We start from the raw sequence: 25,408 nt of genomic DNA on the forward strand, positions 1-25,408 counted from the left end.
TGGTATAACTCCAGATTAATTAGTACCCTGTATGCAAATTCTTGCCTGTCTAGATGTTTCTGTGTTTCATCATGACCCTCGTCAGCTATTCCAATAATCCCGTGTTCTTCCAACCAATAGGACAACCGTTTTTGTTCTTGCAAGACAAAGAATATACTTGGCAGTATACTGTAATGTTTTATTTACATTTTATGAAAATATTTAGAAGCAGCCATTCAACTAATGAGAAACGTTTTTTTTTGTCATCTTACAGTGGTCTTAAAATGTGGGGTGAAACATACCCTAAAATGAAGTGCTATACAAGCATAATTTACTCAATGAAATTAATGAAATATCACATATGAAGGGGGCGGCATGGTGGTGCAGTGGTTATATTAATGAAATATCACATATGAAGGGGGTGGCATGGTGGTGCAGTGGTTATATTAATGAAATATCACATATGAAGGGGGTGGCATGGTGGTGCAGTGGTTATATTAATGAAATATCACATATGAAGGGGGTGGCATGGTGGTGCAGTGGTTAGCACTGTCTTCCCAGTGCTAACTGGGAACCTGGCTTCTGGGACCTGGCTTCTAGTCTCTATTAGAGTTCCATGTGCGTGGAGTTTGCATGTTCTCCCTGTGTTGCTGTGGTATTTCCTCTGTGTATTCTGGTCTTCCTCCACAGTCCAAAAACTTGCAGAGGCTAATTGGAGTTACTTAATTGCCCATAGGTGTGCATGTGAATGGTGTGTGAATGTGTCCTGCATTGGGTTGGCACCATATCCTGGGTTGTTTTTGCCTTATGCCTGTAGCCTCCAGGATAGACTCCAGACTTTCTACCACAATGAACAGGACAAGCAGAATCAAAAAATGGATGGATGGGTGGATCACATGAAATCCAGCACAATATCAACAGAAATAGGGTCAGAAGCAGCTTATTTTGATCATTCTTAATATAAAATAGGGCTGGGAAATTTATTGCATTAACATATAGCACAAATTTTAAAGTCACATTGCATTATTCCTTCTTTGATCAAAGTAATACACACAGGATTTTACATCCCAAATGGGAGAACACTATGAGCAAAGATTTTTAATAGAGAGAGAGAAAGAATATTTTTAATAGAGACCTTCATGGTTGTGAACAATGCAAGAGTTGCAACATTGCACAGGATGCCAGAATTTAAAGCTAAAATCAAGACATTCAGTTAGTATCTCACTGGGAAGTGTTACCTGATTTATTTATTTATTTTATTTTTTTAACAAAAGACGGAAGCAAACATGGGATAAAAATATTGTAATTTGCAGTATTTTTTATTATTTAAGGCTTATTCCTTAAAATTTTAAGATCTTTCATGTTATTGACTACACTTTCTGTGGTTGTCAGGCTACTGTTTTAGAGCCATTTGCCAAATAGGTTTTAGATTTTAGATCGATCATGTGGTCAGAATTACATTGTGCATCAATCTGCCTTTGAAGTACCTGTGATCATGGCCGTCGTTAGGTCCAATCACTTTTTAAGCCAAGCCCCAAGTATTTTAGCCCCGATGCCAACCTTCCTTCCTTTCCACAAAAAGCTGAGCCCCACATAAATCTGACTTAGTCCCTGATCTTTTCAACGGCTAGAAACGCCACTGCCTGTGATTATATGTACATGTGGTATACAGGTATACTGTAGCACTGAAATTCAGCTTTAACTTACTTGCAAGTAGTATTTTTGTTGGAAATGAAAAATCTGTGCATTACAAGTTCAAGTTGTAAAAGTAACACTGAAATATAATATGGTTTTTTTGATGTTATTAACTTTTAGGAATATTAAAATTATGTCATTCATTGCTCTCATTTGATGACTTTTTTAACCATTTATCGAAAATAGGTGAAGGAATGGAAAACAAGATAAAATAATAAAGATAAAACTTCATTACATGTAACCCACAAGAAACAATTAATTTGATTTAATTTTCGCTGTTATTGTTAGCTTTTTCTCATCTCCATTACTTATGATGAAATATTTTTTTGTTATTACAGAATTATATGGTAATATAACAAAACTGATAAATTACCCCAGAGGCAAAATTGATGGTTTAAACAACGAAGTTGTATCACTCGTATCACACTCATCTATCTAAAACTAATTTCAAAATCTGAGAAAATTGATATGTTACAGTAATGAGTTTGTGAGAATGACCCATATACGCCGCTTTGTGTTAAGTGTACAGTAATTTAGGGATTCAGTGTGTAAATTTTGATTATTGTTAGTTTTATATTAGGTGTGATTAATTAGTTAATTTTTTAAAATTGATTCTCAGCCACCATAATGAAACATTTATAGGACCTATCAACTTGTCTAGCCAGAAACACAGTAACTGCTTGGCTACAGCTGCACTACCTCATTTATGAACAGAGCCATTTCAAAGGTGGCCTCATTTATTTTATAAGAGTTTGAAGAGATAAGTCTCTTAGCTGACTGCTCTATTAGAGGCACCACAATTAAGACAAGGCTTTTATGATGGATCATTACCGCAGTTCTTGCTATGTCTATGACATGGCACTACAAAACTCAATTAAGCAGATGGGTGGAACTGACGTGTATATTAGGTGTATGTGATGAAAGTGAATTTTAACTCTTTGGTTATCAGCAGCATACTTTTCCTGCAAATTTTTCATTTCTAAGATTAGACTTGCATGTATTTTTTCTTCTGTATTTTGCTTGTTTTTCATCTCATAATATTACCCTATATCTTGTACATGCATCATTGCTTGCACCTTACTTTCCACTTGGGGATTCATAAAGTACGTCCGCCCATCCATCCATCCATCCATCGCAACATGACATATGCAAGTTTCTCACAAGTCTGCATTCCATTTTCACCTACACTACTTGTCACCATTTTAAACCCAAGAGTTCAAAAAAAGCCTTGTGAAGACCCAGTCCTTTAGTGTAAATATTGCTGTAAAAGAATGTTAAACATTAAATATCAGAAAAGAACAGAACAAAACTGATAATACTCAGTACATTCTGGAATGTATGATGCTAAAATAGAAAAAAAGGGATTGTGACAGTTTGTAGGTCACTAGAAATTCATTTCACTCATCAAGACTTTCAATTAAACCCACTATTATTATCTCCAGAGATCATGTTATTCAGTTCATTTTTAGAGAGATCAAACTCCAGGCATAGTTTCAGAGAAGCAGAGAGGCAGCAACAATGATTAATAAATTGATTAAGAGCATATTAGTGAAAGTTTCCTAAATAAATTAATATTAGAATGAGTGGGGCATTCCTTCGATTCTCTGTGGCATTCTGCATGTGTGTGTTTTCAAGTGGTTTTGTTATTCATGTAAATGCTGTATTTTATCATTGCATAATAATCATTCAATTCTTACTGTCAATGGTGCCTTTAAAAATACAAGTTATTCCAAAGTATCTGCTTTGTGTTAAAAATGAAATGTTATGAGTGATTCTGTCATGGCACATTGTACTATTGTACAATGCTGTTCTTGTAAACCTGGCCAATTTATCTTTAATTTGACAGTGATGAAGAAGAAATCAGGAACTGGGGAGAAAACACATACTTTTTCAACGGTGTTGTAATTTTGGTCGAGATACACTGATGAGTCAGTAGTGTTTCCTGTTGAATTGCCAGTGAATAACAGTTTACTTCATTCTTTAATGAGGGTAAAAAGGGCATGTTAGCTACAATTTGACAATGCAATGAAACAGGCTTTCTTTGGATAGGTAACACATTTATAAAATTCGAAGGTTCATTTTATCATCATGTAAGAATGGCATAAGGCTAATATTGTATATTATAAGGATACTGTCACATTCATATTTCGGTCCTTTAAGTTTCAGTTTCATACAAGACAACTTTCCAGCATATGTTGTGTATTATGGGGGTTGGGCAGATAAGTAGAACAAGCTTCAGAAAATAGGCTTTTCTTAATAATGCTATTTACGTCATTTTACGGATGCATTTATCTGCACATATATTGCAATTATCAAATTAAAAAGGCAAGATTCATGGAATGGGATGTTTTAAGGTGTAGTGAAATGAAAAATCTAGCTTTTAGGTACAAACAGGAGCATAAGGAATGGATTTTGGTTGAAACTATGTAAGACCACTGTCAAAGGCTACACTGCCTTAAAAATGTTAAATACCATTACTATTATTCATACAAAAGGAAATACTGCATGCTGCTTAATATGAGTTCATGACTCTTTTAAATTGGCAAGTTCCCTTTTTGGTTCCCCAGACTGGAGTGAAGAATGATCTCCCATGAGACCAGCAGCCTACATTTCTGCTATTGATTAACTTATATATTCTCCATTTCCTCTGATTTACTCATTGCTAACGGTTTGAAGAAGAAGACTTACATGAGTGAAATCAATCTATTGTTGATAAACACAACTAGGGCATGCCAGATGTTGTGGAATTCATTATTAAGTCAATAAAAAATATAAATCATTGAAAATGTTTTTGTTCTATTTATATGCACCTTTATGCAACAAAATGTTATAATGCATTTTTCATCTGAGAACTGCATTGAAGTAACTTTGTACATTTGCAGAGGACTTCATGAGAGAATGCAGCAGACCGTAGTGAAAGACAAGATATAGCATGTTGAGATAATCAAATGTGATAGTTCACCTTAAGTCTTGCCAATATGTCAGTGTTTTTCGGATCCAAATAGCATTTCCACAATTGCAACATGGTTAACACTCCTTGAGAGCTCTGGCATGCCACTATGGATCACGAGTTAATTGACTGTTCGTTAAAAATAAGACGAGGATCAGGATTCTCTTTGCTGTCCAGTTTGAAGGAGACATGAGTTGGCAGCAGTAAAAAATCCTTTTAGATTAATGTTGTGAGGTGGTCAGGATGGGGTTGGGGGGGGTGTCTGATAGCCCTTGCAATGGATGCTGTCCTCCTGGGTGGGCCGCTTGGTCTTGGATGTCACTTTGCTACTTAATCTTGTGTAACTGAAGCAGGCTGACGTGCTTGGTGAGCCCACTCTGTGTGGCTTTGTATGGATATCAACTGAACAGACAGATGAAGGAGCATTTCACTACTCATTCATTCTATGTCTCTTTCATCCTTTCTAAGCTGAAAGCAGATTTATTGCATTGTCATTCAGTCATATAATTGTTAGTAATATAACTAGTCAAAAAACACTTACATTTTTTTAAGTGGACTGCTATTAGTGTCACTGAATAGGGTGTTTTTTTAATTAATGCAGTCTTCCTGGTAGCAGCTAACACCACCCCCCCCCCCCCCGACTCACCCTGTGTACATAAAGGAATGAGCAGTAACCACTGATCACAGCATCCAAAGACTTTTAGGTATCTCATGCTAACAAGGAATTCCCAGATAGATTACTGCTTAAATTCAAATGAGCAGCTGTTCTCCATCTCTCAGGCTTCTGTGTGACTGGCAAATGGTTGTTTGTGGAAAATCTCCATGTGATAATAAAATGTGACAATGTACAGTGCAACTGTCATTATGAGAAAAATGAATGGCCCTTCAAAGTAATAGAGTCTAATTCAATTACATAATTCAATTACATGAGTTTAATGCTCCCTAAAAAGCTAATAGCATCAGCAAAAGTAACAAAAAACATAGTTAATTTGTTCATTTTAAAGTGAGACACGTCCATACACCCTTTGAGCTTGACCAGGATAAATATTTGGAAGATCGATCAATGGATGGTTAGATGCAGATCATTCAAAAAGATCCAAATAGAGATTTTATTTATATTTAGTTATAATAACATTTCTTTACACATTGTTACAGGTCCCATCAGTAAGGTTCAGTAGTGCATTGTTAAATATGAAATACTTTATTTGGGGTAGCTTTAATTTTTTGATAACTGTGTTTTTAAGTCTTTTTTTACAAAGTTAATTCCATCTCACATGAAGTTTTATATTATATTAATATTAATTATTATTGATGCTTCTGGTCTAGAATCTAAGTATAGTGCCCCTCTAACTTAATCGCAGGTGATGCAATACCGCAGATTTGGAAAAACACAGATGGTTATTCTGGAAAGAACTTGCTTGTATACTTTAGCGTGGAACTAAATGACTTTTTCACTTCACACTTAAAACATTTGTTTTTTGTACTAAACATGGCCCACATAGTGTCGTCACAACAAGCACTTTCCACTGTAAATTGTTTGGACTGAATGAGTTGTCCACCTCTTACTTCAGGCTCAAAATCCATAAAGAAAATATTTAAAGCCTAATATTTTTGAGTCAGATTTAAAGGGTTGTTAGTGACCTATAATTTAATTAAATTAATTTATTAGTTGTTTTTATTCTAAAGCATGCTTATTCATATTTGTCTATAAGCTTAAAATGTTATTGAATAACTGGTCTCATTTTATTTTGTACCCAATTACCTAGTCCACACATCCAATCTGAAAAGCATAATACCAACCATGACATTAATTATGTTGCGCTTTTGTCAGCTTAGTAAAATAAGGTCCAGTCCCTTCTGGACAAAATGCCTTTTTTTCCCTCCATGAAAATTACCATGAACTGTAATGAATTTCAGAGAAACCTCCCAGACCGCTATCTCACCGCAGTTCATTGACTCAGCCACTTGCAACTGAACTTCCTTTGCTGTGTTTCTCTGTTTGTTTGCCATCAAGATTTTGTATAAATACAGGAAAAATTTTACGGAATGCGGAACTGCCAAGATAAAAAGGTCCCCAATCTCACTGGCCAACGGCTTTATTTTTCTTAATGAAGAGCCAGTTTTCTTTTCATCAGAAACTGTTTGCTATCAGTAATGTTGTTGTTGTTTTGATATGCTGATGACTCAGGCACAGTGTATCTGTTGTTGAATCATTTGGGGGAGGGGGGGGGCACAGCTGTTTGGTGCTGGAAAAACAATTGCAAAGGGAAAGCCTCCCATAGTACAAGTAAAATGAAAAGGAAATTAGAAATCACCCAATTAACATGAACGCTACACCAAGTGATAATACGTTTTAATTTGACAATTATTAGTTAATTAAGCGGCAAATTCCAAATTGTGTGGAATGCTTGAACATTAACTTATCACTTCAATTTAATACCCTTTCAACAGGTAATATACATTTAAATGTAAAACGACTGCTAAAGTGACACGATTATGTCTCATATCCTGAGATTAAAGTATTCTGAGATTATGTTTTTTGTAAAATGTTTTCTCTTACGATGGAAAGTCTGTCAATATTACTAGAAAAAAAAAAGCATGACTAGTCAAACTCTTCAGTTGCCTGAAGTACAATTCAGGCAGGTGATTCAAAATGCAGTGTTACTGCCGTCACAACAATGCACCTGAATGTCTATGTGTTTATCGTGGAATGCATCTGGAAAAAAAAGATTAGAATAAATATATATCATCAGTGTAAACCATCAACATGGAAACAGTTAGGAAAAAGAAAAACATAAATAGACATGGAGGCATACTGAGAATTTACTCTCTGAAAATAATTCATAATGCTCCGCCGTTGTCGCTTTCTGTAATTTCACACAAGGTGTCCGTCAGCTCTAGGTGTTACTTGGTGTTTATTTAACAAGAGGTGTCTGTTGACACCCATAGGAAATACCTTAAACCAAAGCGGAGTCTTTTGGTTCGTTTCCTAGTATCTTCAAAAACGAAACACAAACAAAAAGCACAAACATGAGGAGCCTTTAGCCGACCCGGTCAACCCTGCATGACTCTGCTCAAAGATAAACTGAAGATGCGGAGCCGTTTGTTTGTTTTCAGTTCTCTGAATCGCAGGCGTCTCTTCGAGGTACAGTACCGTGGCTATGGCAAGCTGACCCCTCGCTGTGAAAGTGTAAAACAATCCCAGATAACCGAAACAGGATCATGAGGGCCAGCTGTTGCTTTTCTGGTCCTGTCAGGGGGTTGTCAAGGAAACAGGGGTCCCGAGTTTCCCCTCGGATAAAGATAATGTCAGTGACTTTCTCTTGGGAAGTACAGTATGTGTGGGTTGCCTTTCAGATTGGCAACAAACGGTTCTTGCTAGTTAGCCGATACAGGGGAAGTAAAAACAGCATTTTAGCAGCATAAAAATCTTATACACTTCAGTAAAGATCATCTTTAATACTATTAAACACCATTCACATGGCAGTTTCAGTTCTAATTTGGTAAGAAAATTAAATGGATTGTGAAATTTTCCACCCTTATTTGTAATGCAATGTTAAAATTAAATGCTCAGTCTAATGCACAAAAACGTTAATTCAGTAATGTAAGGTGAGGGTAAGTTCTCAAAAAGTGGGAGAAACTTGTGCCTTGAGGTATCAATGCCAGAAAAAAAATCAAGCAGATAATTTATTTTTATAAAAATTGCTTAGCATTTAACTTTCCAGAATCAGTTAAGAATAAGTATTTGGGAGAATGACAGCAGCCCAGCTGATTTAGCTTGATAAGCTCTGCAATTAATTAAAGATTTGCAACCTCATACACACGAAAAAAATGTCTGGTCATGTAAAACTCATAACATTTCAGATTTTAAATCATGATTAACAAAAACAAATCTTATAAATACCAAATACCCTGACCATTTGAACGATCTATCACTTATGTGTTAGGTCAAATCTTCTGAATCTGAAAATACAATCTTTGTTATATTTTCCATTTTCTGTAACTGCTTGTCCAGTTCAACATCACGAGGGGGGTCCTACCCCAGAAGCTGAAGGCACAAAGCCAGAAAACAACCGAAGATGGGCGATGATGCATTGTTGCGTACCTGACAGTTACTAGAAGCATTGATAATGCACAATGAGGCCACTATAGTTTCCCAGCTTGTATCGTATTAGTCTATTAGATAAAACATGATTATTTCAAATAAATCAGGTTTTACTCACAGGTGTCTTCTTTTATTTCTCCTTTATATCCCTATTAACGTGCAAACTCACATTGTTTAATGTGCTTTTCAATGTTCTTCTTCAATCATCATTCCTTCCCCATGCTTATGTCACATTTTGAGTTATTTGGAAGATACTTATAGTCTCTGTAATTGAAATAGGTATGAAAGTCAACAGTTTTATGTTTTTCTGACACCCAACATTTTATGTACATAGAGACCAGAGACCTTTACCCTCCCTTTAAATTTACCCTGAAAAAAAAACAAAAAACTAAATTTTTCAATTCAATTCAATTTTATTTGTATACACATTTTCACAACATTATATGGTCTCAAAATGCTTTACATTATTCCTGCCCAAAGTCTCCAGTGAGCAAGCCAGAGGTGACAGTGGCAAGAAAAACTCCCTAGAAGGAAGAAACCTTGGGAGAAACCAGACTCAAAGGGGGAGCCCATCCTCCACGGGCTGGTAGAGGAAGTCAAATGGGCAAGATGGCAAAGTCCCAAATGTTAAGATGTGAATTTCAAAGCGGCAGTCAAGTCAATCTCAAATTAAATCTTTATATCGATGTCCCCTCAAATTGGGTGATACTGGAAGAACAGAATTTAAGCTACACACCAGAAAAGTTGTGTACTGTATATACCAAGACAATATATAGAAACAGTTAAAAACTAAAAATATCTAGGACCTATGAGGATTGGGCTGTTCTTTGCTTTCAGACGTTTCAGTCCATCTTGCAATGCTGCAATACAAATTCTAGACTGTGTGTAGAGGGATCCAGGGCCAGAATTCAAGAAGATACGGTGCAAAAAGGTTCAGTGATGTTTAGATTTGACTTTTCATCCTGTTGTTCATGATACCATTCTTGAAGTTATCAACGTGCAAATAGACATTGTAATATTTGGATTCGGGAACATCATGAGGGATTCTTGCAACAAGGGTACATCTGGACCTGTAAAATGGCCTTATATTCCTTGGTGATTATTGGACCTAATGATTTCCACGACATGGCTGCCCATTCCACTATAGGGGTCAATAGAAATCATGGGCTGAAAGCATCCTTTGACTTCATCCAAACATAAAACCATCTGGATGTAGCAAATATTCCTTTTTTCCAAAAAACGGAATGTGCTCATGAATCAAGTGCTCCTTCCACCTGGATATGCCTCTTTGTGCACTGGTCTTGAATACAAGAAGTTTCTGAATGGCAATCTTGCCATAAATTCAAGCTTTACGAAGAACATAGCTTGTACTGAGACCAAGTCAGATCCTGATTATTCTGAAGCTGTTCTCTTGTGACTGTCTCTTCAACTTGCAATGCAAACATTTTTTCCATCATATTTGTTTGTGCTAGCTAAATAATGTCATGCTTTTGAAATTGAAGCATCGTTCACATGGTCTGACTGTTAGGCAGTTGATGGGTTGTAAAAATATTTCAAGGGGGGTGATGGAGGTGTGGGGGTCCCTGATGATAAAATGTCCTTGGGCTGGGGGTCTTCACATGATCCAGAGACTGCCAAGTGAAGACTCCTCATATAATCAGTAGCTTTAACTGTACATGAGTGACAATTACACACACACACAAGTTGGTCTACCTATCTAAATGGGGACTGTCCATTCATTTCTATGGGAAACATCCTAATCCCATTCATAACACCCTTAACCCCCACCCAGCCCTAACCGTAATCATAAGCAACCAACCAAAATACAAGACTTTTGGCACTTTTACTTTTTTGATTGCATTCACAGATTTTTATAAAGTTGAAATTATCCAAATGGGGACCCGAAGATGTGCCCCCAACAGTAAGGAAGTTTCAGGCTTTACCGCACTTTAGGGACATTTTGGTCCCCAAATGTGATCTATGCAAACCCCCACCCACCCACACACACACACCTTTGATTAATTAACTAAAAATTACATTCTTCAATATAATTGAAAATGATTGTCGTACACCTGGATATTTAAGCATGCACATATGGATGTAAACCATTCCTGACTGATTTCATTGCCATAATAAAAGTGATTCATTGATCTGAGGGTAATTGTTTATTAAATCCATCCGTCGTAGGTTATCCTGGAAAGGATTGTGGGGGTTCAGTAGTTATATCTTCCACGTTTTTGTATTAACTGAAATATCTCTGTGAAACCATATAAAAGAGCCCAAATGCCACAGTCCTCCATTCAGCATTTATTGTCTTTGCTGGACAGTGGAAATTGTTTTATTATTAAATTACACAAACAAAAGTAGAACATATGAATGACTTACAGATCCTCACTAAAGTGAACTATTTAAGTCCATATTTGTTTTCCCAGTACAAATAGAGGCATACTTATTTTAAACTAACAAGATTACGGTAATAAATGTACAAAGTTCTTACTATTATAAACAAATTAGAAAAAAGGCAGCTGACTGTGCTAATAGGCTATATCAATTTCTTATGTTCTATAAATACAACAAACTGCACCAAGCATACTATAAAAATTAAAACAAACAAATAAAAAAAACTGAATACATCACAGAAATCTTTTTCCCCCACCTTGCTAAACTGTTTTGCACGAAACACTACAAAAACCTGCGGTATACAATGTTTGAAAGGAAACCAAAATGATGCGATAAAAGAGGAAAAGAAGGAGTAGCTGTAACTGTAGCCATCGCCTTGAGTTGGGAAGGGAGAAGGTACCAGTTAGCGGAAGAGGGAATGCAAAATTTTTTACTCTAGAAACACTTCTGCAGGCACGGAAATCAAGAATCATGACAAAATTCTGGAATCATGGTAACAAACGTCACTAGCAAACCTGTCCAATTAACTGAACGCCGTTTCATTTAATGAATATATGACTGAAGTATGCAGCATTTTGGTTTTTATGTAATAAAACTTATGAGTGATGTGGTTCTACACAGTAGCAAAATTGAAGCCAATTCCAGAGTGTTTGTGGTATTGCAAATGTGGTGCAATTTTCAAAAAAAATTACGACGAAAAATGAAAGCAGAAAGCAACCTTTTGCCATTTTAACTGGCTAGGCAAAAATGCTTTCTTTTATATGGAGGTGACATTCACATTACTTTAAAATGCCAAAACAAAAATTAATAAATGTTTATTATTTTATACACCTATTTGGTTAACAGTGACATAATGATGAAGACATAATGGGAACATTCTCAGGAATAAAAACACAGCCTATAGCCTATGAAGCCTATACTTCAACATGTAAAATATAAATATGTTAAGGATGTATGAGGAATTGCATTAATAAATATTATCAACTTCAGAGCAGTGAACACACTGTCTTTCTTTAATGACTGTTAAATGAGCTCCCTTATATGATATGGATAACTGCGCATCATCACCATGAAGAGAAGCTTAGAATCATACACAGCGAAGTCCAAGGACATGAATATCAATGAGCTGGTCAACAATGTAACATGTGCATGTAAATTTTGAAAATATCTGTGTGGTAGCCAAACCACTTTCTATGTGAAATACGAGTAGGAAATTCCATTTTGATGTTTACACAAAATGCTCCGCGGCTTGTATTAGCAAAAAATTCAAGAGACCCAGGTATAAATAAGTAAGGTAGCCAAAATGAAGGCATGAACAGGGAGAGGGAAACCCAAAGATTGAACTAATTCTCAGAATTTGGGCACTCAGATGTGCTTTTCTGATTTATATTTGGTTTGATTTCAAAACTAAGAATTCCATATTCTGGCACAATGACATCACTTATCTTACCATTTGCAACCTTGCTGTGTTAAACATTCAGTTAGTGTGACCACTATAATCATTGGAATTATCCTGGTAAAAGGGGAGATCGATTTGTCTCCAGTACTTCTGAGGTTATTTCTTATATTGAAGGCAAGGTACATTCTAGCAGCTCTAGCAGATTATTTAGACAAATAATCATTACTGACACAAGCATAGCAGTTAAGTATATATAACTTCGAATGGTAAGGTTACAGATTCTGTGTACCCCAGACTGCAAGTGTTGAAATACCCACAAGCAAGGTACGATTTATGATTTCAAAGTCCATTGACGATTTCAATCAGATATCTACCTGTATAAATGGGAACGATTGTACGGTCATAATCCAATGTGCTAGGCTGATCATATTCAAATAAAAATACACCTTGTAATGTATTTAACACTTTTGTTTGACAATGTATCATGTTATTCAGTCAACTCTTCAACCTTTGTTTCTCTTAAGAATCACCATAAAGGCATGCAAACACTTGTTTGTATTACGACAGTTCACACTTGGTCATATTAGTAGTATTATTATGCTTTTTATTTCTTAAAACAGAATATTGTAGAGTATTTCTGTCATTACCTTTACAGATTACTCTTGTTTTTGAGTTGGCATGTCCATAAGGTATAATTTTACATATTTGCGGCCGCATACAAAAGTAGCAACAAAGTTTATGGTTCCTTCTCTGTTTTTTAAACCTATACTTTCTCAGCTTTGCATGCTTTGGGTTAAGCGTCACAACATGCTTCGGTTAATTACTATTAGCAAAACGTACAAAAATGTAATTAATAGCTATTTTGATTTTGTATAGTTATACTGATAAGACCTTTGCTATCACCTGAATAAGTACAGGTTGATTTTGGCGTCTCTTCACCCTTTGCTACAAGTGGGTAAAAACGGGACACAAAGGGTCTTACAGGCTATTTGCCTGTAGACACATAAAAATAAATGAGTTTTTGCACATTTCATTTAAGGCCCGGTACTACAAAGTTGAATCATTAAAACATTCCATGTTATTTAGATGGGAGTCTTTTAGCACTTGACAAACATGCTTTCCAGTTAATGTAAATGTCAGGCATGTGTTAAAAATCTGTAGCACAGAACTTCTCATGTACTTAATTTAACAGAATGCTGCACATCTCAATTAAACCATGTCATTTACAAGCCATTCATTAAAAATTGTCGTCTTTCACATATACCGTTCATGGGTTTATATTGATGGAAAGTTACAGGATATTTACAATTTCCTTGGGATACCTTGCCTGACCGTGGATTACTGGTAGTTCACAGCACTCTCCCAATATCAACAAAATACCAAACTGAGATGCCAATTGTTTTCTGTCAGCTACTCATTAAGTTATAGTTATATTTATTATGAACCTCCCAGCAGCAGAAAGAGCAGCTTCATATCCTTCCAGGTTCTGTGTCTTTCTCTTCCAGCAGTTGTATCAGCTGACAGAAACTCTCCTTCACGGCTTCCATGTTGTCCACAGAACTTGCATCTAGGATCCAACTTTTCCCCCTTGCAAGTGGTTCCAGTTCAAAATACTTCTTTATCTACAAAAGAAAAGAGTAATAATAATGATAATAATAATAACAATAAGAACAACAATAATACACAATGTCCCACCTCCACCCTGGTTCTCTTCATGGAAGAATGTTATTTTGTTGTTTGTTTCACATATCACATTTTGTTTTCCTTTTTTGTAATACGTACACACAATCACAGAGGTGAACCTTTGGGAATGCACGCAGGGTCAGCTGTCCACCAAGGACCCCTGCGACATGTTTCAGGGGCTTAACTAACTTTCCAAAGGGCCCAATGAAGATGTGACTCCTTTTCCAAGCATGAGATTCGAACAACTTCTGATGGCAGGAACAGAGGCCTAACCCGCTGAGTCACACACCGCCCCCACTAATTTGTTTTATTTTGTGGCATATTTGGCAGGTTTCTCATGCACTGGTGATAAATCATCACCTTGCGAAACAGAATGGGGATTGAAATCTCCAGGGATTCAACTACTCAAACTTTTGTCTAGAAAGCTGATGGAATGGGTTGGCCGATTACATATGCAACAAAAGTTTTAAACTCTCGCTCCAAAAATAATCATTCACCCCGCACCCCTTTAAAAATGAAAAACAATAGGTAGCTGAAATTCAGAAAGACATTTAAGACGACAAGCCAGATTACTGATTTGTAAGTCTTCCTTGCCAATGCATCTCACATTTTCAGAATGCTTGGAAGAACATATCTCAAAACATTCATGCCTGTAATATTACACAAAAGGCCGCCAGTCTTTACATTCCTCTGTTTGAGCAAGAGTCTACTGGGGGAGAAGTTCATTTTCCCAGTTGTACAAACAGTTTCAGATATATAAAACAGAAAGGTATTTGGAAAGAAGGATTTCCAGTGATCTAACCTGGCTACAACTCTAAGGCAATAATCTGCTGTCAAAGGTTACTCTCAATATTCAGTGTCAGGTCTTTGAGGAGCACAAAATTTTCAAAACAAGCAAATTGTGCAGAGTTTGTACAAGGTTACAACAGTCAATTCAATTTGCAGCTGACAAAGAAACTGAAAACAGAACAACTATTCTGCACCCACACAACATGGATGTACTCAGGCCAACATACAATCAATCAAAACTGATCACTAATATCAGCTTTCTCATTATTACTGGTTCATCTATAAATAAACCACTGTCCAAAAATTGAGTCAGTTTTACAAAAAAAAACCTAGTAGATTTCAACTAATTCAAGAAACACTAAATATGAACTTTTTAGAAGAGTGGTTGTAGGCGTGCTCTATATCGACAAGTCAAAAGGTTGCTTTAGTTTGGTGCTCTTTGGAAAAAAATAACGAAAAAAGAAAATCTCTCCAAAACAAGACACTACTTCAATATAAATGTCTTTATTATAATGAGATGTCTTAACTGGACTGTTGAAAATGCCCACATGCAGCTCATGCTTTCTTCAGGGTATAATACAAATGCACTGAGAAACTCACTTGATTGGTCAGGCAACAGTACAGATACCTATCATCAGTCAAACAAGAGCTGCACCAACAGTATTAAAAAGCTCCTTGGTTTGCAGGGTTTCTCCCTTTTGGTCATGAAATCCACTTTAATGGTTTTGTCCCTAGTTGTCTCATATCACCAGTATAAACAGTGCTTCTCCTCAGCTGTCCGGAAGAATGCAAAGCCCAGCCCTGTACCGTGCTTCTGTAAGCGGATGTTCAGCACGACTGTCTTTATATTTGATTATGCTGGGGGGGGTGGGGGGGGGGCTGCTGCTGGAAAGGGAAAGGCTCAGTCACTAAGGACTGGAAAATCTTCAATTTGGGAAAGAAAACGTCACCTGATAACCTGAAAAGCAGAACAAAATCATTCAAGCAGAGTCAAAAGTGGGCAAAAAAGACTGGATTGAAGGAGAGAACACTAAAATTTGATGGTTCATCTTGTGTCTGTCCTTATATTTATTTTTAATGGATATGTGCTAATCCCAGAGCTCCTGAAAAGTTGTTATTCAAAAAGGAAATAAAAGCTATTAACTTCACGTTCTTGGACAGACTACTTCAAGTCTTGACAAGTCTATTTCTAGGAATACATGCCAGTGTATTTTATCGTACACTACAGCACACACTAAGCATGGGTGCATATATCATATCATACATAGAGCGCTTCCATTATTTTTCAGAAAAAGTCACAGATTGACCTTTTCTATGAATTAAAAAAATTATTTGGTAACACTTTACATTAATTGCTCCTTCATAATCTATTCACAGAACACTCATAAGCAGCATGTAAGTATACCTTAACGTCATAACGCACCTTAAAGCTACAGTTCACTCCAAGTCTGAAAACAGATATATTTTTGGGGGGCTTTAGTGCTCTCTAACCATATAGGTTGTTTTGCTGGCATTTGCCCTGGTTCGGAGATATTGGCCATAGAATTGTCGGGCTAATAATGGGACGTAATGGCATTCTTTCTGTGGTAATTAAAGCACCAAAAAAATGTGAAAAATTTTACAGCAACATCTCTTACCAGAAATCATGACCTGGATACTTAAGAAAATTCACAGACTTTGTAGTGAGCAGTTAAATTCAGGAACTATTTTGTTCTACGACAAAGCACTTATATCACTGTGCAAAAGACATGAGCATGAGAACAGGAACCCCTGGCAATAACTTCCGTTATTTCTCTTCTGTTATTCAAGAGAAAACCGGCATTTCTAGGCTGATATCTTCAAAACTCCCAGCAGAACAACCTAGATAAATAGACAGCATTAAACCCCCTCTAAAGTATATCTTTTTCAGTTTTGGGGTGAACTGCCCCTTTCACAGCTTTAATATACATTATTAACGAATATATGATAATAACAGACATTACAGTCGTATAATATTTGTTATACATAGCCATTCTGCTGCAGTGAAATGCAACTGTGTCAACAGGTAACATCCAAGCGGTCTTCGTATTTCAGCCGCAGATAAGCAGAAAAATATAAAAAATTAGGTCTGGGGTGCTTCAAAAAATCTGACCATACCTAACATTTAAAAAGCACCAGATAGTGTTATAGGTCCTCTTCTGGAGGACCGTGGCCCGGCAGGTTATCCTGTCAAAAGAAGGGGACTTCAGTACCCCACTCAGGATGACGCACACACCAAGAACCAGAACCATGAACAGAGGCTTCCCTCTGTTTCTTTTTCCACTCGCTTCACAAACCAAAAGACAAAAATGTCACGCAAAAAGCAGCCAGATGGCTTCCGGTGTCCCTGCCAGAAGGTAACCTACTACATACAAAACCCAAAATATATATTTGTTTATTGAAATATACACAGTGACGCACACATATACAGATGTACTTGGCAAACATAAAGCTTCACTGAGTAACATTTTACTTATTTGGTAGTAGGTGATACTGCCCTACAGTAAATAAAAACATGAATAATGCAACACATATTCGGCTACAGTAAATGAGAAACAACAGAATAAAAATTACATGAAAAAAATGAATCAACGGTGATGAAATCCTTTTTATTTACGTCCATCTAATCAGCTCCATGAAGGAACACACTTTGGTTTTTAGTTTTAAGGCTTGAGCCTCTTACTGCTATCAGTGTAAAAAAACCTCCCACATATTAAGAAATCACTCTTTTCCTTGCCAGAAGATGAGATGATATGAATACAGATGACGTATCATTGTTGTTTTTGAAAAAATGAAATTTTATATGCAGTACATCGATCACCTCATCGTTATACACAATGTCGATACAGTACAGGGCTAAATACAGAAGGAACGGTAACGTGTTTTACATGACTGCCACCAGTACAATACAGGAGGAGGAGATAAACATTTCAGTCCAAATGTCAAAACATCACAGTTGAGAATTCGGTCACTGGATGCCTAAAGTCAAAAGGTACGGTATCAAACAACCACATCGTTATTTCAATACTGATGACATAACTGCATATATAAAGTGCCATGAAAATGTACCATCACTAGCGAAGATGCAGTACAAAGGATGCCTTAGCTACTTCCCTTTCTTACTCCAACTGAATCCCAGGCTCCTATGAGTCACTTGACATCACTAATCTAAATTCAGCCTGCTTTAGATGGTGAGATGGGCACATGCTGAGTGTGTCCAGCTGCTCTTTTGGCCTGTCAATCTTCTACTACATTTGATAGTTTACAGACTAGGGAAAGGGCCAACACAGGTCAATAGGATGTATATCAATCAGACCTCACAAGATAAACTGGATTTGGGATGACTGGTCTGCTTGTGAATTATTTAGCATGGGCAAATAAAAAGGTTAACCTCCAGAATGGCTTCAAGCAAAGAGGTCATGATCACTCCACCAAAGCTACTTGATGGTATAAACCTTAAGAAATCATTTAAAATGTCGGCGGAGACCGAGTGTGACACATGAACATGAAGCACTTCTGGGTCTAACAATTCACAGAAGTGTATTTTTAATCTAATGACTATGTTCAACGGCTACCGAGATTTTAGCAACGTAACAGAGAAAATCACAGACATGATCAGAGAATGAGGAGGTCAGACTGTCCTTGGCATGCTATGGTAGAGAACTACTCACTGTGTACGTATGTTTATGTGGGCTGATATCAGTGCACATTCAGGAGAAAAAAACCCACCCCAATGATTTCACAAGTTAGACAAATACATGAAGCAACATCCATGTAGAAACTTTATGAAGCGTATGAGTCAAAGTAGTCTTGAAGTTGTATATCTGCAGTCATGCCCATATACTGGGAGCTATGTAAACTGAGAAACAGCGCAGATAGTGAATCACATTTATTCGATTCAATTTCTTTTTATATATATACCTTTCACCACAAAGTTGGCACAAGGCACTTAAGAGTGTGTGGTAATACATTATTAGTTTATTATTTAGCACATTAGATTTAAACGACAGCATACAAAAGAGTACAGGCTCTTAACTGGACTACCCTATACATGGCAGCTACAAGCAAGAACTTTTCAGATGTACCTAATAAGTAAAAGTATGTTGTATTAGTTGAAATATTAAATTCAATTAAATGTTATTCATACACTGCATTTTCACAACATTACACTGTTTCAAAGCACTTTGCATTACGTGTGCCCAAAGCCCCCAGAGAGCAAGCCAGAGGCAACATCAGACCGATTACTCAGCCTTAGACACATCCTGCTCCATCTATTGGTCAAATAATTTGCTGTTTAAAGAGATGCACCAAACCGATATTGGCACCGATCCTGACCTATTAGACAGACTGGGTATCGGTGGATCCATGTCCGATACTTACTTATTTAGTTTTCTGGCAGTCTGTAAAAAGATTTCATGTTAAATTTATATGTGCAATCAATCGCAAAACAGCTCTTTCCCATTTTATATGTGCACTAGTGGCATTCGAGCTTAGCATTAATGCTGCCACTCAGTGGGAGTGAGTGAAGTGATTTCCACCTACTGTGACGTCATGCGCATACCCTTTGCAGGGTAGACCACGAGATAAACGGTAACGCAAGTTTTGACAGGTGAAAGTAGCATTTAGTAGAAATTCCCACTAAACAAACTGCACACTATTGTCTGAGACAAGGCGAGTAATATAAAAAAAAGTAATGGATAATTTGGGGGTTGGTAGCTTGAGCTGTTTGGCGCACTTAGAACAGCTTGCGATACATGAAGGGCTGCGATTGCAGTGACGCTGCTGGCAGTGGGAGAAAAAGTATGGAGCATTCGCCATTTTCATATCCTCTGTTGGAAGATATTAAAATGGAATGCCTCAAAAACACTTAAAACAAGATGTACAAATGAGGTGGAAGAGTACGTTATGTCAGTTTGTAGTTTTCATCTGTATTGAAATAGTTTTAAATAATAGTAATAATAATAATAATAAACATTTATTATATTAAAACAAAGTAAAATTAACTCTTGTATCGAAGTCTGTATCAAAATTGGATCAGAATTGAAAAAAAATGGGCAAAAAAATTAGTGAAACTGCACTCACTATGAAACCAATACTACATTTTACTTTCTTTGAAGCTTAAACAGAATAAGGTGCTGACACCTGCTTACATAAGGGCTCACCAGTATATTGCGTTTTTCAGAATGACTGCAGAACATCACAATCTCAACGAAATACATGAGAAATTTGTTTTGAAAGGATCAATACAGGACCACAGTGGGATCCTCCTCTTATAGCTCAATAGTTACAGGTTGAAAAGCAACCCTAGCACTGCGTGTTGGGGTTCACATGGGCTTCCCTCTGCTTTCTATCTATAGCCTAAAAAGCTCAGCCACTAAGGCACCTTTAAATAGCTTCTTTGCCTTTGCCTGTAAAAATGTGTTACTCAGTCCAGGAGCCTGTCTTTCTCACAGCAATCCATGCCTGTTGATAAACATATAGAAGAGCAACAGTGCTTGATTACTTTCAGAAGCCATTAAGGAATTACAGAAATTTCTTGTAGAAAAATATAAACTATACTTCATAAGAAAACAACCACAAAAATCATGTCTGTCTTATTACAAAAAATAGTGTAGTTTTTATCCTGTGCCAGTTTGAGCAGAACTTAGATTTTATAACGACAATGGAACAGCTTTACTGAGTACTAAAAAAAGAGAAAGATCATAAACATTCATTATGGTACTGAAAAATCAACCCGCCCTTCAGTCTTGAAGTGAAATTCTACAAAATGATTACTTTATTTATCTTTTCCTTACCACAAAATAGGGACAGTGTTTTTGTAAGATATAAATCAGTATTTTTTACCTTCTGTTGATGGAATACGGATAATAGCAAGTAGATGGATATTCCATACAATTCCCAAAAAGTCCCCTGTAATCATCTAGACTACATTACCTCACATCTCATGGAAGTCATGGAAATGCAAGATTAGAAGCCAGAAAGGAGGAGGGGTGTACTTTTATATAAAAGGCTACAGTACTGGAGGAGTGTTCTGAAAAAAAAAAACACATTCATTTACAGATGAGACTCATAATGCATGTGGCAGTTTTGGTACTGAAATAAAACAACTCAAAGAATAAATAAAAAAATCTAGTCCAAGCTGCTTATAAATAAGGATGTATAAGAAGTCATATGGTTAAAAAAAAACAAAAAAAAAAACAAAAAGATTCTTTAAAAACGTATATTATTCCAAAATAAGAATGGATTTATTCAGAGAATAACAAACATGCTCAAAGCAACACAGTTCAAACTTATCTTCTGGCCTTGTTGGCCACCGCCAGATCCCAGCTATTCACAGGGGCATCATAAATCTACCAAATACTACAAAAGGGACATACCAATGCACATTATGCAAGTGCTCAGAACAACATTGTTAAGGCCAGGTTGCGATAATGCACTTTCCATATATTTGTGGACCACAAATGCATATTAAAGATGACCAGCAATATTCCCCTTTGCATAATGAGAAAGTTAACCTTAGTTTTTATACGGCTAGAAAGAACTTCAAAACGTTGGATGTTTTATTGATCTTTTACTGCCAGAAAGTTCCACAGACCTGAAAACAGTATACTGCATATTTTAAAAGCATGAAAGTTTGAATTAATAAAACCCACGAAGAGTGTTTTATGAATGTTCTAAATATGTATCAGTCGCTCATGTAAGGTGCCAAACAGTCACTCTCTATGGATTTTATCTGTATAATGTACATATTTTTAAAAATATTTCAGAAGCCTAAAGTGGCAGCTTCGACGAAGCATGTGTTGTTCATGTACATTCAGATCATATGCTCAGTTCTGTTTGCATTAATACACTGAAAGAGATCAAGGAGTCTCCAAAACAGCAAAAGCGCTGAGGTCACCGTGCTTTTTATGAGAGCAGGACAGTGGGCTGGTGTGACCCACCGGCAGAAAACTCAGCAGCCGAACCCTCTTTGTACAGATGGCAAAGTCAACAGGACAAACTCAAGTGTAACCTTAATGGAGACAAGGACCCCTGGAAACTTAAAGTCTATGAGGAAGATAAAGGGCAAAGATGCTTTGGCCTAACCTTACTGCAGACACAAGGGCCGGTGCCCGTGCTGAGCCTACATTCCGGCCCAGTCGTTGCATTCAAACCAAAAAAGAGATTGTTGGGCCAGATCTGGGAGCATGTGATGTCAAATAGCAGGGTTAGAGTCATCAGAGTGGACAGCAAAAGCTTACGAAGTAATGCAGAATGAGCTGGAGAAGGCAGGGGTCAGATGGACTTTGGAACCAGACCTGCTAATCAGGTGACTGGAGCATTTTACTCCGCGATCGCGATGGGGGATTTGGGTAAGTTGTTATTGTTATGTTTACTTGTAATGTAACTATGAACTTTAAAATACATTTAGTGTATGTCGGATGCTTTCTAAGCATCCCTCAAACAAGATAGCATATAGTTAAATGCTCAATTGTGTTTTATGTGCTCGATGCGTTTTGTAACTAGGGCTGGGCTATATATGATTGTAACGACAACGTAGTTAGCTAATAAGATACCATTAGAACCTGACTATGGTGAACCATCAGCGATACATAACGTAAAGCTATGTGCTTTGCTACAGCAATGTAAACTATCTTACTGCAAATGTCAGTAATTTAAGTGACGTTTACCAATTGTCTTTCATGTGCTTGCTTTAACACAGGTGAGGAGAATGCAGATGGACTGCTGCATCGCTTTTTATACATATATTTAAGATATACATATAATCAAGAAATATGTACATTTGTAAAAGTTTACTAAAATCTTTCATTTTTGTCTTCTTTTCATTCTCCGTCTATTAAAGTGATCCATTTCAATGCAGCTTGCACAGTAGTTCGTTCAGCATGCCATACTTAATTTATGTGCGCTGATATAACAAGAAATTACTGTGTTTTTAATCTTTATATGCTAATTCATACTTCATCTGCGGTATTAAGGTTAAAAAGCATAGTCATTTCTTGTCATAGCAGCACAAATGCACATATAACACGTACATATTTGCGCTGTTACAACAATATTTGTTATTACATATTTGCGCTTTTAAAACGCAAATGATAATTTGTGTTAGACTGCTGGAGTGCATGAGTAAGTCACGGGCAGACGTCCTCAAATGATTTGCGGGACACTCAGAAATCTAGAATGAAGCATGTTGGGTTAATCCCAGGAACATCTAAAGCTAAAAATAAAGTAAGCATTTGCAGTAAATTCAAAAAAGTCTTGCATTCATCACATCTTGCACAGACCTCCTTTTTTTGTCTTCACTTCCCACAGCGACACGCACACACTGACATCATCGTTATACACCCTTTCGACACCAAGTGCAGTGTGAATGCGAGACGATTTTTGGTGGGGCTGATTTGAGCTCTGGCACCAGCACCGGCACCAGCACCGGCTCCAGCACCGGCTCCAGCAAGGGCTCGGTGTCAATGGGGGTATTAGAGTAACTCAGAGGTAGCTCTACAACTAACTAACATGTGCTCCTGTACGTGGAAAGGGCATGCAGACTTACTGCTTATCCTGCTCCATCCTTCAGACCTCAGCATATGAGCACTTTCTCCTGGTCAAGCCCTTTCTGTCTCTCCCTCTCCACACCAAGGAGTTAAAAATACAGAGGCTATGTGAGCATCTCTGACAGGTGACCTGTTGGCGAGTGAGGCAGCTGAGTTCAGCTCGCACGGCGGTCGCAACAATCAGAGTCCATCAGAAAGAGATTTAAAACACACGCGGTACCAGTGTTCTGTCCCCTGGGAGCTCTGCTTGAAAGAAACTAGTCCAAGGGCCAAGGATACTCATGTTTTTCTACTTGTTAGCTGCAATGAAGGCATTTCCCTCCATTTTTTCTAATCATGATGCCTTTTTAATACATTACTCTCTTGCCGCATGACAGAAACTGCAAAACGCAAAGAGATTAAGTTATTCCATGGGAGCAGGCACACAGAGAATTAACAAAAACAAAACAGTAATGCGGGGCATTACACTTGCATTAAAGTGAGCTTAAACATATAAAATAAATAAAAATAATAATAATAATAATTTCAGTCATGAACAGGGAAGTATATTCTTAATATTTTAATTACCGAATGTGATTCTAGCAAGAGGTAAGAGGATTTAAGAGAAATCAGTGTAAATGTGATAAGCTATTGTGACTATTAACACAGAATTTTTGTCAAAACTGTTGATTTTCTAAATTGTTTTGTTTTTAGGTCAAATTCCAACCGTTTGCCTTCGATCACCTACGCAGCTCAGATCCAGAGAAAGGAGCCCAGACGTTTTGTCATGGTCTGTGGCAAGCTGTCCGTTCTGCTCACAAGACAATGGGGAGGGGTGGCCAGAGCACAACTGAAGGTCCCTCCTCAAAAGGGACCCCCATGCTCAATAGGCCACGGCAACTGAATTGCACCCCTCGTGTTCTGCTGGACGGTGGTCCAGACAGGTCAAGGTTCAGCCATTTTGACTGAGATGTGTGGGAAAGCCAGGCTCAATGCCCACACAGCTTGGCCAGCGTCGCCCACCCTCAGAGTCACATTCCCTGGAGAGGAAGACTAGCACAGCTTCCAGAAAGGAGGGGGGGGGGGGTCAGGTCGGAGGGCAAAATACCAAAAGCACTGCAAAAAACAAAAAGTCCTAAGTAATCTTTTATATTATACTAAAAATCCTGGCATTCCAAAAAACATTATGATGATGCCTGGTTGACCTCTACATATGCAGTTTGAGAAATTAAATATTCTAATATGTTTTAGCAGGTATGCTTACAGGTATTGAACACATAATAATGAGCTGTGGTTTAATATACTCATAATGTAAGGCACTATATAACGTCTAACAATTCAAAATAAATATCCATCCTCAGCCTGCATGGGAGTACATCGGGTAAGGGTGCCTTAGTCTACTGGAACATTCTTGTCATAGTAGAAATTTGATCCACTGGTTTAGCTTTGGTTGCTGCCGGTGAGGGGCGAGGGGGCAAGCAGGGGCTTTGTTCCAGATCCTACCATGATTTGGTTACACATGCAGGTCACCTGCTACCCAGCAGACCTCCAAGAAATAAGAGAAATATTTCACCCCCCTAGGGTCGGTTCATTGTCCTTCTCAAACATGATTGTTGCTTGTTGACGAATTGACCGGAGGCTTTCTGGTTACTAATGTTACCGTGGAACTTCTCAGTTATTTCTCTGAGATGTCTGTCCAAACCAGTATGGGGGGGGCACAGATAAAATGAGTCTGGTATAACAATTTCTTTTGTTTCTCAATGAGTGCACTACAATGTGGGCAGAATCCAACAGAAAATTTTATTCAGTGTAAAATTAAAGTAGCCTCCATCAGTTACTTACGCTACATACACTGGCCATAA

General features: G+C 37.2%; 1 protein-coding gene across 4 annotated transcripts in view; it reads right to left on the reverse strand.

Annotated features, from left to right (window-relative positions):
* Positions 1 to 11,023: 11,023 nt before the first annotated feature.
* The window catches only part of arl15b (ADP-ribosylation factor-like 15b), a 95,710-nt gene continuing 81,325 nt past the window's right edge, over positions 11,024 to 25,408 (reverse strand). For all 4 annotated transcript variants that reach the window (XM_049019133.1, XM_049019136.1, XM_049019134.1 and 1 more), the window contains one exon: positions 11,024 to 14,150. In XM_049019133.1, coding sequence (XP_048875090.1) covers positions 13,998 to 14,150 — 153 coding nt within the window. In that variant the 3' untranslated portion in view covers positions 11,024 to 13,997. The remainder of the gene's footprint in view (positions 14,151 to 25,408) is intronic.

This window comes from Brienomyrus brachyistius, chromosome 7 (genome assembly GCF_023856365.1).
Source record: "Brienomyrus brachyistius isolate T26 chromosome 7, BBRACH_0.4, whole genome shotgun sequence".
Taxonomy (NCBI): Eukaryota; Metazoa; Chordata; class Actinopteri; order Osteoglossiformes; family Mormyridae; genus Brienomyrus; species Brienomyrus brachyistius.